The 17,743-nt window shown below is 40.1% G+C and overlaps 1 protein-coding gene across 2 annotated transcripts in view; it reads right to left on the bottom strand.

Annotated features, from left to right (window-relative positions):
- Nucleotides 1-3,271: 3,271 nt before the first annotated feature.
- Nucleotides 3,272-17,743, bottom strand: part of PRDM5 (PR/SET domain 5) — a 178,462-nt gene continuing 163,990 nt past the window's right edge. For both annotated transcript variants that reach the window (XM_069104885.1, XM_069104886.1), the window contains 2 exons: nt 17,366-17,470; nt 3,272-9,550 (listed from right to left, as the gene is read on the bottom strand). In XM_069104885.1, the coding sequence (XP_068960986.1) occupies nt 9,386-9,550; nt 17,366-17,470 (270 nt within the window). In that variant the 3' untranslated portion in view covers nt 3,272-9,385. The remainder of the gene's footprint in view (nt 9,551-17,365; nt 17,471-17,743) is intronic.

Below are 17,743 nucleotides of genomic sequence, written 5' to 3'. Positions count from 1 at the left end.
TCTATCTGTAAAATCGGGCTAATAATAGCACTTAAAGGATCCTTGTGAGGACCAAATGAAATAACTTGTGCAAGGCATCCTGCAAAGCTCAAAGTGACATATTAATTATGATTATTTTGATGATTATTTATGTTTATTATACCTACAAAGACCTGATCAAATGGCTAGAATTAGATATCATCAGCTCATTATCCTTCCCAAACTAAGGCATGGCATATGCCTCATGCTATAAATCCAATCCCTCAAATATTTTTGAGAATTCCACAAGTAGACTGTCATGGAACCATACCATTATCTTCAAATCAAAATCTTCCCCACAACCATCTAGACATAGATTTGATCCATAACAGTCTATGAGCAGCATTTCAACAAACCCAGCCATACTGAAAACTCATAATGTTAAAACCACAAGGAAGGAAGGAAGCTTTCCAAAAACCAGAAACTTTAGGGAGCAAAATAAAACTATGTTGGCTACTGGAGTTGTCCCAAAGATGCTTGTAGTGAGCCCACAGAGGAAGAGTTTTTAATATTTTTATTCAATTACAAAAAGCAGGGATTTAAAAAATCTACCTGTGCATTAGTCCTTAAATATATAAGAATAATATCATAGTGACTTTCCTTTGGACCATTTCTCTCTAAAAGCAATCTACCTGTGCATCCGTCCTTAAGTATATAATAGTATGATAAGGACTTTTTTGGAGCATTTCTATCTGAACCTCATCAAACACCAATGCGAAAAAAGACATAATAAAAATCATATTTCACATCTCACTCTATACTCTGTCAACAAGCTACTATGGGCCAGGCACTATGCTAAGCATTAGGGATAGCTGGTTATCTTTCTTCAGTTGTGTCCAACTCTTCATGACCTCATTTGGGACTTTCTTGGCAAAGACACTGGAGTGGTTTGCCATTTCCTTCTCCAGGTCATTTTACAGATGAGTAAACTGAGGCAAACAGGGTTAAGCAACTTACCCAGGGACACATAGCTAGTAAGTATCTTAGGCTGGATTTGAACTCAGGAAATGTATCTTCCTGACTCCAGGCCCAGCTCTCTATCTGCTGTCAAGTCTTGTCCTTTCTTCTCTCTCTTTCATCATCTCCCTAACATATCCCCTTCTTGCTTTCTACTTACATAGGCACTACCCTGATACAGTCCATCAATATCTCATTTATGGCCTATTCAGGAGTGGGGAGCCTGTAGCCTCCAGGCCACATGGGACCTTCTAGGTCCTTGTGTACAACCTTTTGGCTGAGTCCAAGTTTTACAGAACAAATCCTTTATTAAGGGAATTGGTTCTGTGAAGTTTGAATTCAATCAAAGAGCACCAGATGAGGACATAGAGGGTCACACATGGCTTCGAGGCCACTGGTTCCTTTCCCCTGGTTGCACCCTGCTCGGTCCTCATCTCTCTCTCTACTCGACTACATCCTATATATAGTTGCCATTATTGTTTTCCTAAAGCACAGGTCTGATCCTATCATCCTTCTACTTAATAGACTCTGATGGAACCCTATTATCTTTAGGGTCAAATATGTCACATTCTCTTTGGCATTTCAGCTCTTCATAATTTGCTCTCTCTCTATCATCCAAGATAGATTTACACTTTGTTCTCCTTTGTAGATTTTCTGATATGGGTAGAGTGACGCACCTGCCATTCCTCCCAAGGGATCCATCATCTCCTGACGCCATGACTTTGTACTGGCTATTCTCCAAGAATGGAATGATTTTTCTCCTCTGCTCCCCTGAGTGGCTTCCTTCAAGGAAGCTCAGATCCCACCTCCTTTCCCACCCCTTCTCACTTCCATGTCTTATCTCTTTCATTACCTGTCATTGCTTCCAATCTTCCATTTGTGTGTGTAGAGATTGTTTTTTTTTTTTTTTGCATGCTGTTCCTAGCACTAGAATGTGCGATCCTTAAGGCTAGAAATTGTGTTTTTAGTCTTTAAATAAAGACTGAAGTATCCTCAGTGCTGAGCACATAGTATGTGCTTAATAAATCTTTGCTGAAATCCTTGTTTTCTGTGTAGTGGGCAAAAACCTTCATTTTATTATGAATGAAATCTGTTGGTTAGGGATGGCCATGAAAAGGCAGCGACAATTTCACAGGAAGCGCTACGAGAACGGGTACTGAAACTCCAAATGGCAGGGCTCTAACTGTCCCTACCTTAACTGGGGTTTTGTCCAAAAGAACCAACATCCAATGGCATGGTTTCTCTTTCTAGTGATGACATCCCTTCCCCTCACCTGGAGTCCTTGAACTTGCCAAAACCATCAGAGGGTCCTCCAACAGTTGCATTAACAATTCCATATCACCTCTTTCTGGGCCCTATGATTACACAGTATGGTCTCCATCATGGGAGATCACTCCATATACTGGTATGATTGCATCCTATGACTAGATAGTTTTTTATACCACATCAGTCCTTACCCTTAATCTGCTATGGGCTCATTTATATATATATATGCACACACACACACACACACACACATACACACATAATGCCCAGATAAAGGAATTTCAGAGTTCTTTAACATAGAAATAGAACCCTTACGGGTGAGGGTAAGGTCAAGGGACCATTCTTCTGTGTGGCTAATGTGGAAATAGAAGAATAGGATATTTGACAGAACAAATGTGTATTTTAAAGTCCCCTGGTATGAGATCAGGAGTTGAGACAGAATTAGAAACTATAAGCTGAATAATGAACTCTTTGGTAAAGGAGAGAGAATGTCTTGGGGGCTGATAGGTAAGGGCACCAGAATCTTGATTAGGAGATGCATTTGAAGCAAGTGATTCTCTAATAAGGAGAAGTTTTTGAGTGATGATGGTAGATGAAATCTGGAAGTCACAGTGGGGATCAAGGAGCATCCCAATCACTTCTCCAAGACCAATGAGCCATGGGGATAGGATAAGTACAACCAGTAGTGAAAAGGATGGCCAGGGTTTCTGTGTCTTTCAGGAAGAGCTATATTTTGATTGTCTCGAATTTTGTCTTGTCACTGGACTTCAATGACTGGAAGAAAAAGTGAGGCTGATGGCTTTGTACAACTGCCTCACTTAAATCCAATTCATGTACTAGTGAAGACATCACCCCATGATGTCATTATGTCATTGGGCGTCTTCAAAAACAAAGAATAAACAGCAACACATGCATATATATATATATATATATGTATATATATATATATATGTGCACACACACATCTAATCATCACCCCACAGATAGATCAATTGGAAAAATCAATCAATTATTAATCAGTCCCATTCAGTTCAGTTCAGCAAGCATTTATTGGACATTTAACATGAGCTAGATAAAAGCAAAGCATTTCCTCCCCCTTAAGATGCTTACATTCTATGCATGAATATACTCATACAAGAAACAGTTGTAGGAATGGATCTTATAATTTGGTCTCAGATACTCTATCTACATGAATGTGAATAGGAATCACGTGCAGATTCTGATACAAAAGAGTGAACAAGACAAAAAAAATTAGGTAAGATGAAACAATGGCTCTTCATTGTCATTTTCATAGCCAGCAGCAATTATAAAATAACACCTGTAGGCATTATTTTACATTCATTTAATAGTCTATAAATATTTTTCAGTTTCCTATTAATTGAAGAAGAAATGGGGTGACACAGTGAATAGAAAAGTGGCTTACAAGCCAGGAAGGCCAGGGTCCTGATATTGCCTCTGATAGCTACTAACTACAGGCAAGACACTTAACCCCTCAGTGCTCCAGGCAACTCTCTCCATAGAGGGAGTTTGCTAACCTGGGAGGTCCCAGTGCTACGGAAAACTCAGGCTGGTCCCTATGTCCACCCTATCATATGCAAATATTAGGCTAACTGCTAGGGACAATATAAGGAGGAATGCGGGCACTGCTTTTGAGTAGCTTATCATGTAATAGGGGTGGGAAGGCATATACACAGAAAAGTATAACACAATTTAAAACAAGATGTGTGCAGAAGATTCCCCTATAATTAACTTGGGTGTCTTCTGTGTCTTCCTGAACATCTGTAGGATTACAGCTGATGTCCATAGATAAATCCACTGCAGAAGGGATCCTGCTATCCAGGTTCTAAACTATGTGGGAATTTAAATTCAGGAACAATGGGAGAAGATGCAAATAAATACATTTGTTAAGCCAAGTTTACAAAATCTGTTCTCATTTTAATATAGATAAAGGCCTTAAAACTTAGAGACATCTTTTCAGAGGATACATATGCTAATATATCTGATAATTTTTGCTTATCTGGGATTCTTTGGTTTTTAACATTGACTTTGGTTTCAGTTTAAGGGAAATGGGTACAGACAGATGCGACCAACAGTAGCCTTTTCTAAATTTTTTCCTTGGGGAATTATCACAATTCTATTATTCTGGCTCATTCCCCAATGGAGAAATGATTAAATGATATGAACAAATCCGTCACAAAGGAGAAATGCAAATTATTAACAACCACATGAAAGACTCCTCTGAATTACTGTGCAATTAATAACTATGAGGATTTGCTTCAGATCTTTCAAATTGGCAAAGATGATTCAATGCCCAGACCCTTGGAGCCGGAAATTGCACTGCTCGGCATGTGTCCGTAGGAGGTCCAAGACAGAAATTAAGGGCCCATAGAAACCATATTTACAAGAGTATTTTTAAGAGAAGGAAACAAAGAATGAAGTATAAAGTGAAATGCCCATGAAGTACAAAAGGACTAAAGCAACCCTGGCGCAACATTGCAATGGAATGTTATCGTGTTGCCAGAAAGGACAGAATAATAACAGTAACATCGGCATTTATAGGTTTTTAGGGTTTCCTAGGCACTTCATGTAGCTTATCTTATTCAGTCTTCATAACAACCATGTGAGGTAGGTTTTACTATTATCCCCATTTTACAGATGAGGAAACAGGCGGAGATCAAATGAGTGGCCCAGAGGCATACAGCTACCAAGTGCCTTGGGTAGGATCTGAACTGTCTCCCTGATGTGGAATCCAGCATTCTACCCAATATAACACCTAGTTTCCTGATATGACAAGGATGAAGAACTCAGAGAAACAGAGCGAAACTTATATGAGCAGAACTACGAACATAACAAACTACTTTGTTTACAGAAATGCAAACAGAAAGAACCCCAAAGCACTGAAGGGTATAATTAATATACCTCCCTCACTTCACTGAGGAAGGGAGGCAGGGGGACTACGGTTATTGAATATTGGCTAGAGAGTCTCAGGCATTATTGACGTTTTGGTTTATTTTGCTGAACTACTTCTCTGTCTGTCTTGGTTTCCATCTCTCTGTGTCTCTCTCTCTTCAGTGGCTAGTGATGCTCGATAACGCCCTGTGCCTGAGTTTCAGTCTGGCCTCAGAGACTTCTTAGCTGTGTGGTCCTCAGCATTCACTTAACGCATGTTTGCCTTGGTTTCTTCTGCTTATTTTCTTCATCTCCCACCCCACACACACACCCCTACCCTCTCCCTGGCCAGTCTCTGTATCTAATAAAGATGACTTCCTCAATAGGAGGTGGGGAGGGACTATTTTGAAGTGTATCTGATGGAAAAACAAAACACATAAAAAATATAATCAGGTGAGGAAAGCCCCACTTCCCTTCACTGCTGCCCATTGGATGGTACAGGTCCATGACATCAGGTTAGCCATCCCACTGCACGTGGCCATGCTGTGGTTTCCAGGTCAATTTCACCAGTAGCAAGGTATAATAGAGCGGTAAGATTACTCACACCCCTTCTCAGGCTTTAGAGTCACATATGCAGTAAATTAAGCAGCCCAGGGCTGGGGTGGGGGTGAGGAGTGTTCCAAGAAATGAGCAGAGGTTGGCCACTCCAATAGACACACTAGACGATTTTACAGCTGTTCATTTTTTTTTTTTTGCCTTCAGATGACATTACATATTATGTCAAAATTAATTGAAAACACTTTGCATTTAAAATATGCAATTTCACCAAGTGACATTGAAGGAAATATGACCAAGCTATTTTTTATAAAACAGCCAGTGTACAATCAGGAATTTCAGAAATGTAATACCACATTGATGTTAATTTCATTTCTTTAAGTTACAATCCTTGAATTTATTTTTGAAAAGACATTTTTGCTAAATTTCAAATGCAGGCTTTTGCGCTATTTTTTTAGGAGGACAAATGACTGTGCCCAGATCTTTTTATGTTCCTCCTTGGAAGAAATTGGACCTGAATGTGGTGTAGCTACAAACCCAAGAGTGGCAGGCAGCTGATTTTTTTTGGCTTGGGACAAATTAGAATACAACACAGTGTCCTTAGAATTAACTCCTTTTCAGAAAGACATGCAATCCTGGAAGGGGAGCTATGTGAATAGAGATTTCATTCTCAATCTTCTCTCATTTTGGATAGCCTGCTACCGTTTTGACATCTGTCTCTATGCTTTAACATATCCTCATTTTCTCCTCAATCTCATGTCTGCTTGCTGCAAACTTCAGTCCACTGGAAGCAACAGAACAGACAAGTTTCCTACCCCACTGCCCATTAAGGATCAGTGTCAACTGAAATCATAACCATTCCAAGGGTTTTATTTTTTAAAAAATTTCAATTGCTCATACATACTTAGAAACAAAAATCCACTTACGTCTCAAGCCCCTAGCTATAAGTTTGAAGGAATTTGTCTTTTTCATGTTCCTGGCAGAATGGTGCATGAATACCTGAGAAATTCCTTTACAAACATAGTAATTTCCATGTCATACTAAGACTAGCCACATGGAAGAGTGGAAAACGTTACACTAAAGGTCAAATCCAATCTGCAGGACTTCTTGGCTTTGTGGTACTGGGCCAGTCACTTACCTCTCCCAGTCTCAGTTTCCTCATCTGTATAATGGTGACTAATAATATTTTTAACACTGTCATGAGAGGGTTTGTTGTGAGGATCAAATGAGATAAAGCATAGGAAGCACTTTGCCAATGTTCAAGCCATATACGAATGGCAGCTGTTATCATACTGGATTTCTTTGGCAGAAACAACAATAAAACATCTGTTCTGTCCCCCTTTTGAATCTATTTTTGTATGTTCCATTTCCAGGGACAACTGATCTAAATTAAAAAGGGATAATGGCATGAGGTGGTGAAAGAAAATTGGATTTGAAGTTAGAGAGCTAGGTTTAAATCTTCCACCGCTATGCTTGTAATGTTGAGCAAAGCATTGGAAGTCTCTGGGCCCCATCTTCCTCCTCTAGGAAAGAAGGGGTTTGGACTACACTGACTTCAAGGCACTTTACATGTAGTAGTAATAGTAGTAGTAGTAGTAGTAGTAGTAGTAGTAGTAGTAGTAGTAGTAGTAGTAGTAGTAACTAGCATTTACATAACACTCTAAGGCACTTTAAAAATATTCTATCCTTAAAAAAAGATAGTAGAGACAGAAGAGGAAATTTGGAAGCAAAATGCAAGTCTAGCGCTGAAGGAAGAAAGCAATCATTTGTATACTGGTTACTAAATGCCAGGCACTGGGCTAAGCATGTTACGAATATTTTCTCATTTGATCCTCACAGTACTCTAGGAGGTTACATGCTCTTATTATCCCCGTTTTGCAGATGAGGACATGGAGGTAGAAAAAGGTCAAGCGAATTGCTCAGGATCATAGAGCTAGTAAAAATCTGAGATTGGAATTGAACTCATCTTTTTTTTTATACTAGGCTCTATGCACTACATTAGCTAGCTGTCCATCTTTATTTGTGAATGGTCTAATATAAAAGGGAAGGAAGGGGAAGGGGAAGAGAAGAGGAAGGTAAAAGAAAAGCAAATAGAAGGATAATGGGAACTGTCAAAATAGGAAGGAGAAGTAGAAGTAACAAAAGAAAAGGGAGCATTGTGGGATACTTGAGTTCCCCTGGCACATGGAGAACTGAGTTTAAAAAGAGGGTCCTTTACTCAAAATGCAAACACAAGAGTAGTGTGGCCCCCTTCCCAGACCACTCCCACCCATCTCCTCATTTTTCTAAAGTTGCTGACATCCTGTAGAATTTCAGGATTTGCACTTTAAACTAAAGGTTTTTCATATTCTGATATGAACAAAACATGGACATAAGTAATATATTTGTACTTAGATCTCTCTCTCTCTCCTCTTTCTCTCTGTATATCTCAAATACATGTAATAATATATACTCACTCACCACCAAGGTGAGGAAACCCTGGTTTTCCTACCAAGAACCCTTCTTTAAAAAAATCTCTGGGGCATCCTGGTAGCACAGCGAGTAAGAGCACCAGCCCCAGTGTTGGGATGACCTGGGATCGAATCCGGGCTCTGATACTTAGCACCACTCCCAGAAATAACTGGCCATGTAACCGTGAGCAAGTTACTTAACCCTGATTGCTTAGGGGAGGCCAGGTGGCTCAGCAAGTAAGAGCACCGGCCCCAGTATCAGGATGACCTGGGATCGAATCCGGGCTCTGATACTTAGCACCACTCCCAGAAATAACTGGCCATGTAACCTTGAGCAAGTTACTTAACCCTGATTGCTTAAAAAAGAAATCTCCGGTAAATCTGTGGCCTAATTGTTGTGACTATCCCTTCTAATCCACCAGACTGCAACTCCTACATATCTGCCCATACTTATTGTTGTTTCATTTGTGTCTGACTTTTTGTGACCCCATTTGGGGTTTTCTTAGCAAAGATACTGAAGTGGCTTGGCATTTACTTCTCCAGCTCATTGTACAGATGAGGAAACTGAGGCAAACAAGGTTAAGTGACTTGCCTGGGGTCACACAGCTAGTAGGTATCTGAAGGTCAAATTTGAACTCCTGAAAATGAGTCTTCCTGACTCCAGACTAAGTACTCTATCTTTGGCACCACTTAGCTACCCTCCATACTTGGCCTTCCATAAATTCACCATAGCAGGTCCACCCAGTAGGTCAACGAGGGCATTCCTCATCTTCTCTAGACATTCTCTACATCTAAACAAAGAAATTTGGATGCTCATTGACTATCTCTTGTACTCTTTATAAAATTAGGTCATAACTCTGGAGTCAAAATAGACCACAGAGGTCATCTGGTCCTCCCTCTCCCCCATTTAATAAATGAGGAATCTGACCTTCAAGGAAGTTAAATGTCTTATCCAAAGTCACAAAGTCCGTAAGTAATCAGAAATGGATTTTGAACACAGGATGTCTAATTCCAGAGTCAATGCTCTTTTCATTGGATCACTTTCAATCACATTTTTTCTCTCTTGACTGTGTCACCTGTAGGAACTTCTTTGTCTCATCTACATTGGTCAAATTAGTGATACATTTTGTTTTCATGCAGCAGATGCTCTCCAACATGACATTTTTCTGACAAAGTATAGTTCCTACAAACATTTAATTGACCATAATGAGAAAGGAGGGCTACATCTTCCCCAACTTCTCATCATCTAGTCAGCTATCAGCCTCTCCATGGACATTCTCCATATGTACTTTGAGGTAGTCATTCCGTGTGAACTTCTTATGGCAGAAGGGACATTCAGCCATAGGGCGATTGGGGTTATGAGTCAGCTTATGGCGGATCAACATTTTCTTCAGACTGAAGGACAAGTCGCAAACCTGCATGATATTAAAATCAAATATCTTTAAAATCTCAAAGATGTGTCAAGCTCCCCCCCCACACACCCCATAAATATCATGCTAAACAGACTTATAAGGGTTAGCAGTTTTAGAGCTGGGGAGGGCCTTAAACATCACAAAGCCTCATCCCTTCATTTCATAAATAAAGGATTTGAGGCCCCAAAAGGCAATGATTTCCATGATGTTCATTTCTCCCCTCTACAACCTAATACTGTTTCCAGAGTCATAGGATTATTAGATTTAACATGGAAAGACACTTTAGAGTTCATCTATTCCATTTTTTGTTTGTTTTCTTTTTTTGCAGATGAGGAAATAGAAGCCCAGAGAAGGCTTTTTAGACTTTTCCAACATTACCCAGGAAGAAAGTGAGAACTAGAGCTCAAACCTATGCTCAGCGATTTCAATACCACTCAAAGTTTCCAACAGGCAGTAGAGGTCATTGCCTCCAAACTTGGGCTTTGGGATGGGGCATATCATTGAGTTAACATGTTATCATTGTAGTAATATTGATAACTAACATTTATATAGTGTTATGTTGGTTGTTTTCCTAATAGAGAATCGTTTTTTAATTATCCCTTAAATATTTGTATGCAATAGATAGATAGATAGATGGATGGATGGATAGATGGATGGATGGATGGATGGATGGATGGATGGATGGATGGTTGGTTAGATGGATGATTTATTGTGTGTTCTGTTTCAGGCACTATACTGAGTATTGATAAAAAAAAATACAATAAAAAATAGTATTCTAATGGATAAAGCCAACACTTCAAAGGGAGCTAAGAGGTGGTGGTATGAACCCAAGTTCCCAAATGGTGACAAGGAATACAAGTCAACTGGAGTTTCCTGGAACTGAGCAGTGAAAGAAGTGAGCAAATGGAACTGCTGGGAGCTATTCACCAATTGGAAGAAGAGGGAAGACAGATGAAGGCATCTCAACAGTGAGGAGGTCACTGACACCAAGGTGGAAAAGTTATCTGGGAAGTCAGGGACAAGGTGATTTCCCAGTGATGAGGAAAATAAGGATCAGAAAAGTGAATGATTTTCCTACAATCACACAATTAGAAAGGGTCAAAAGTAGGAGTTGGACCAAGGCTTTTGCATATCCACATATGACACTCTATTCCTCATACCATGATACTTTAGAGGTTATCCAGCTCTTATTTTGTAGAGGGAGAAATGATTTTTAATGTTCTAAAAGTTAATGAATGGTAGAGTTGGCATTAAACCCCAAATTCTCTGCCTTCAGTTTTCTGCTTTTGTTTTCCCCCTCCAATATACCACCTTGCTCTCTGAAGCATTCAAGATCTGTCACAAGGCAGGACATGATTAATTACCAAATGGAGCTGTGGACAATGAGCTCTTCAGACTCAATCCTTTTTTGATTACTCCACTTTTCTTTCCATTATAATGTTGAGAACAATTCATTACTATATTTCATTTAATTTCTCTAAATTCACTTCTTAATGGAAATTTTATAATTAGGGAGAATTTTCAAGAGGAAAACTGTATTTTAAGGGGTGTATCTCACAGTCATTTACAGGATGAATTAGATGAGTCAGAACCATGGACAAGGACAACAGTTATGCAGTTAGAGTACTGGTCTGAAAAAGAGTGATAAGGATCTGGACCAGGTTGCTAATGCCTTGTCCTATAAGGCTACCTGTCATCTGCTTTCTATGTATCTTATATGTGTCTATGTATGTTCATGATATCTCCTCAATTAGAATGTAAACCTCTTGAGAACAAGGACTGCTTTGTGCCTTTTTCTTTGTATTCCCAGAATTTAGCACAAGGTCTGGAATATTTCAATCCTTTAATAGGTGCTTGCTGATTGATAGGTTGATGGCAGGGGGAATGGAAATGTGGAGACAGGTCAAAGTGAAATTATGAAGGAAGAATTGAACTGAAATTTTGGATCTATGGGAGAGGCTTCCTCTCCAGACTAGTTTTGAACTACTACTACTACTACTACTACTACTACTACTACTACTACTACTACTACTACTACTACTACTACTACTGCAGCAGCAATAATAATAATATTGATACATTTATATAGTATTTTTAGATTTTCAAAGTACTTTACTTATGTTATCTAATTATTTAGTCCTAAAAACATTTGTGAGGTAGATTTTATATTTTCTCTATTTTACAGATAAGGAAACTGAGACTAAGAAAAAAAAGTTCCATGGCTTGTGTAGGATCCCATAGTAAGTGTCTGAAGTAGAAACTGAAGTCATATCTTCCTGACTTGAGTTTAGCACTCCACCCACTGTACCACCAAGCTAACCAGATCAAGTATGAGGAGTTATTCATTCACTAGATGAGAGGTAGGAGAATAGTGCAGATGAGACAAAGGAGTGGGAGCAAGATCAGATCAGCAAGTTATGGCTGGAGAATCAGATCACTGATGCTGAAATTTTAGAGGTAGGGCAACTAGGTGGCACAATGGATAGATTGCCATGCCTAGAGTCAGGAAGATTTGGGTTCAAATCTAGTGTCAGACATTTACTAACTGTGTAACCCTAGGCAAGTTACTTAACCTTTTTGCCTCAGTTTCCTCATCTGTAAAATGAGCTAGAGAAGGAAATGGCAAGTTGATCCAATATCTCTTCCAAGAAAACACCAAATGGGCTCATGGAGAGTCAGAGGAATGGAACATCAGAGACATGTCTTGAGTAGGATATTAATAATACTGATTATAGTTTTTTAATGCACTGAATTTTGCAAAGCTCTTTACATACATTACTTCAGTCGAGCTTATTGAGCCTCACAACAATGCCATTTATAGATGTGGAAACTGAAGCATACTTTATGTGACCTGAATAGGATAACACGACCAACAGCTGAATGAGAATTTGAAATAATGAGAAGGACCCTGGTGGAAATCGCTGACTTGGGAGTTAAGCCTCAGAACAAGAAGGGGAGGGGGAGATGTGACAAGGTGAGACACCCATGGGAGAAAGAAGCAGGTGATTATGGTATGACCTGAGGGGAAGTCAGATTCTCTATATAAAAGCTGGTGATGGATGGAAGAGATGAAGAAGAGACAAAGGATGAAAGGGAGTTTTTCCATAACAGGACAAAAGTTCAACAGGACATAAGATCAGAAGTGAGAATTGTGGGGCATGGGAAGAGCACCCTGCTTTCCACCTTTACTGTTACCTCAAATCATGCAAACCTTCCCTTCGGTTACTCATGGAATTGTTTGGAGCTAAAAGAGACCTCAGAAACCATAAAGTACAACCTCTTCATTTTCCAGGAGGGAACTGGGATCAGGGCAGAGAAGGGATATTATTTCTCTCATCTTTTCAACTTTTTTAAACTAAATAGTGGAAAAATCAACCAAGGCCCTCCCCCAAATCACATCTATTTGGGATTACAGGGGAAAAAAAAGAAAGGATCTCCACCTACCAAAAAAAAAAGCGCAGATGCAAAAAAGGTAATTTTTTTTTTCCCCTCATGAAGCCTGTAAAAATACTTTACTCTGACAACATCATTCGGATCCCAAATAATCTTTTTGGCACTTGGTGATAGGCTGTACCGGACAATTTGGTATTAATAGCCAGTTTGGTAAATTGTAACCATTTGTATCAATAGGTTATTAGAAGGAAATGAGTGAACAACAGTGCAATCACTCACATGCGGGAAGTAAATTGAAGCTCTAAGCACCACCCCCCCCCCCAGCCTGGGACAGTGGATAGGGAAGGGAAGGAGAGACCGAATGATCACAGCAGATGTGTTCAATTACAAAGCTATCATTCTGAATTAGGTTTCAGAGTCTTGGTAAGAATATTCTGGATGCCTCTGAGCGTGGTGGGTACAGCACCAGACTCCAAGTCTAAAGCTCTCTATTCACATCTCACCTCTGCTAAGAGATTAGCTGTGTGACTCTGGGCAAGTCACCTATCCTCTCAGCCTCAGCTCCCACAGCTGATGGGGAATATGCCATGGATGTCCCCACAGTGAGAGTACTGATGACATAGAGCTCTGATGATTGTCATGAGAATCAAGTAAGATAAGGGGTGGAAAGGCTTTTCCAATCCGAAAGTGTTAAGAAATGTGAGCTGTCATGATGGTGGTGGTGAGAGCACTAGATCAAATCTTATTCATCTTTAGAAAGGGGAGAAAAATATCTGTAATGCCTATTACCAAGTCTGCTGAAAGTCAAATGCAGGGGCGGCCAGGTAGCACAGCGAGTAAAAGCACCGGCTCCAGTGTTGAGAAGACCTGGAGATTGAATCCCGGGCTCAGACACTTAGCACTCACCCAGAAACACCTGGCCATGTAACCTTGAGCAAGTTACTTAACCCCAATTGCTTAGGGGTGGCCAGGTGGCTCAGCGAGTAAGAGCACGGGCTCCAGTGTCGGGATGACCTGGATCAAATCCGGGCTCAGATACTTAGCACCACACCCAGAAATAACTGGCTGTGTAACCTGGAGCAAGTTACTTAACCCCAATTGCTTTAAAAAAAGTCAAATGCAAATTACTTGGCTATTTAAATGGTGATGATGATGATGATGATGATGACAATGATGAGAGCTAACATACATGCACACACATACACAAGCACACACACCTACTATGTGCCAGACACTATGTAAAGTGTTTAATAAATATTATTGCATTTGACCCTCACAACACTAGCAGGTAAATGCTATTGTTATTTTCATTGCACAGAAGAAGAAACTGAGGCAATCAAGATGTCAAGTGGCTTGCCAAAGATTTAATAGCTATTAAATTTCTGAGGTTGAATTTGAACTCAGGTCTTTGTGACTCCAAACACTCTCTCCACTGTCCCAGTCCCATCGGTGACTCTTTTCATAATAAATACATCCACTATTCATCTACCATAGATGTGGAGGAGCCTGTATAGAGGGTTCATAGAGTTATTCACCTAAAGAAATAAAAGGCTTGGGGGGAGGGCACTCTGTTTTCTGCTGATACTGGGCTGTTGGAGGATATTTCTCACTATAGCACTCTGCAAAACATGCACTTAGCCCCTGTGGATGTGGGATCACAAATGATCATAACGATGGTTCTGTGCACTATAACAACAACAAAAATAAATTCGGCAAATGTGTTCAATGCTTTTGTTTGGTCAGCACCAGGTTTGGCTCTGGGGGTATTTAGAAAATCTGGGGATTTAGAAAAGGAGCAATCCCTGCCCTCCTAGAACCTAGTCTAGTAGGAAGGCTAAATCAGCCTTTAAGATATGTATAATGCACAAGTACACACTCTCCATCCTTCATAAGCACCCTGGCAAAGCATTGGGGAGGAATGCTGGAAACAGAGGCAGTAAGACTTGAGTTTAAACCCTCCCACAGACACTTAATAGTTGTATGACCCTAGACAAGTCATAGAAATTCTGATTGCCTCAGTTTTCTCCTCTCTAAGATGGGAATAATAATAACACCCACCTCCCAGGATAGTTGTGAAGATGAAATGAGAAAATATTTGTAAAGGACTTTGAAAAAACATTAAATGCTATATAAATGCCAGATATTACTAGTGTCATTATTGATTATCATTATTATTATTGGAGAGCTTCAAAACAGTGTCCTATGGAAAGTCGGGGGTGAAATGTCATGGAGACGATTAGACCAGAGAGAGAGGAGGAGAAAGGGAGGCTCTCAGAGTGGGTGGTAGAGTCCAAGATGCTTCTCAAGAAGAGCATTTCTCTGAGAAAATAATGTAAGCACCTGCACGGACGACTCTCCCTGGGCAGGCAGTCCCCACAGGCTAAAGCACAGATTAGGCCTTAATAGTATCAAGGGGCCAGAACAGAAATTATTTCCTCATTTCCCATGGCCCCAGTGTCCTTTCCTAGTCCCTTTCCTCCCATCCTCAAATGAACAACAAGCAATAAAAAAGAAAGATTGAGTTAAGACAAATGGTCATTTGCTAGTTTCGTGGAAAAGCAGATTGTTACTCTTGGGTCATAATATGAAAAAAGTGTCTTGCAGAACTTAAAGAGCCATCTAAATTAGCTATTAATAATCAGAATTCTTATGATTTCCATTACTATTTTTATCATCATTCCTATCCTAACTCCCTGGGATGAAATAACTGCATTTTTTCCACTTGACTTCCTGACACCACTTTCTTAAATAAAACCTCTTTTAAAATAAAAAAAGGACATTCCTTGAAAAGTTCTGTATTTCAATGTGTTTAAGATGTACAAAATCCTAGACCAGAAGGCCAGCTGTTGGCATTCACCACAGTCACTGGGGAGAAATTAGAGGGATGACAAGCTGGCTGCACATGCAGGGGGTGGTAAGAGCTGCTGAAATCAATGACAACACTGTGGGATTAAGACAGTCCTTGAAGCCCAGGAGAGGAAAAGAGATTGAAATGAAATGGTGGGACCCCCTTCAATGGCCAAACCAATGGAAGGAGGAAATGGCAGTGAGCTGCCTGAGACAGGCATTGGGAATCTGTTAGCTGCATGGCCAGAAAGTCCTCTGCTGTGGCTGTGAAAAGAAATCTCAAGACAAACAAACCCAAATGAATCATTGACAAATTTCTCCTTCCTTATTTAGAACATGAACATGGAGTCAGGAGTGCCTGAATTAAAATTTTACCTCTGTATAACTGTATATAGCTATATGACTGTGAGCAAATTTCATCTTTCTGAGTCTCAATTTCCTCATTTGGAAAATGGCATGAATAATAATAGCACTCATCTGCCAATGTTGTAGAACTGAATGCAAAAGTGTGAAAAGCATTTGGTGAACCTTAAAGTTGTATACAAATGTGAAGTATTTTATCTGTCTATATAGGTAATAGCAAACCAATCCAGTATGTCTACCAAAAACAAAAAAATAAAATAAAATAAAACAATACAGTCATGAAGAGTTAGACATTACTGAAGGACAACTGACCTCTGAGGGTCACATAACTAAGTGAGATCTTAAATATACAGATAGGAATGCTCTCTCTCTCTCTCTCTCTCTCTCTCTCTCTCTCTCTCTCTCTCTCTCTCTCTCTCTCTCTCTCTCTCTCTCTCTCTGTCTTTCTCCCTCCCTCTCCCTCTCCCTCCCTCTCTCTCTCTCTGTCTCTTTCCCTCCCTCCCCCCTGCCCTTTGGTGCTTTCCCTGTTCTTTTTCTCCTGACTTTTCTTCTCAAACTTTCAACATAACTCAAAAATGAACTTAAATGTCCCATTTTAACTCATTATAAAAAGGTCAAATTCATTTCCTCAGTTAAGTTTAGGTGTATATCCATTCATAGTTTATATAGGGTAGCTTGATGGTTTTTTTTTCTGTCAGTGAAGTGATGCTTTGGAGGCACCAAGATCAGTCCAGGTTCCTCTCTGGGCTTCTGGTCTGGAAGATTAAATACCCTGATCATTCAACCTATCCAGGGAAATCCCTTCCATACACAGAGTTCCAGAGTCTTATAATATAAGGTAGAGAATAGCCCATCAAACAATAATTCTCATTGGGATAACTAAGCCATTGTTTGCTTGCCTTTCTTCCCAAACAGTAGCAGGAACTCTTGACAAGCCAAGACCTTAACATCTCTTATCCTGCTCAAAGCCTGGAGTAGGTGTGCGAGAGCCTGCAGACACATTGTGAACTTGTGACTTGGAAGAACAGTTCAATTGTGCTTCAAAAAGAAAACAGGCTCCATGGACACTGCCACGAAACAAATTTGTACTGTCATTTCATCACCAGCAAGCAGGGTCAATGCAATGATGAACAGTGGCCTTGTGGACCAAGCCTGAAGAACAAGATGATCAGAGACCCTCTCTGTACTCAGGGAAGACATGAGGAAGGCACTTACATCGCACTGAAATGGCTTTTCCCCAGTGTGTGTCCTCATGTGCTCATCCAGGCCTCGTTTCTGACTGAAGGCTTTGATGCACTGAGAGCACTGGTAGGGCTTCTCCTACAAGAAATGAGAGGCAACAAGGCAAAGTAGGTCAAGTAGTACAAACATTCTGGTATTTCCAGGGGAAATGACAGGCACAGGTTTCTAAGGCTTTTCAGTGTGTCTGGAAAACTGTGGTCTCTTTTAACTTTGCAAGTCACAGGATTTAAAGAGAGAAGAGAGTGAAGAGATCACACTCCAACATTTCTTCCCAGCCCCACCAGGGTAATAGATGAGAGAATAAAGCCTGGAGGCATATTATTAGTCAGTGTTGGACACAGCTTTCAAACT

Source organism: Petaurus breviceps, unplaced genomic scaffold (genome assembly GCF_028583685.1).
Source record: "Petaurus breviceps papuanus isolate PSGF00001 unplaced genomic scaffold, PetGlider_PUasm1.0 689, whole genome shotgun sequence".
Lineage (NCBI taxonomy): Eukaryota > Metazoa > Chordata > Mammalia > Diprotodontia > Petauridae > Petaurus > Petaurus breviceps.
This window is presented reverse-complemented; position numbering and strand designations above follow the sequence as displayed.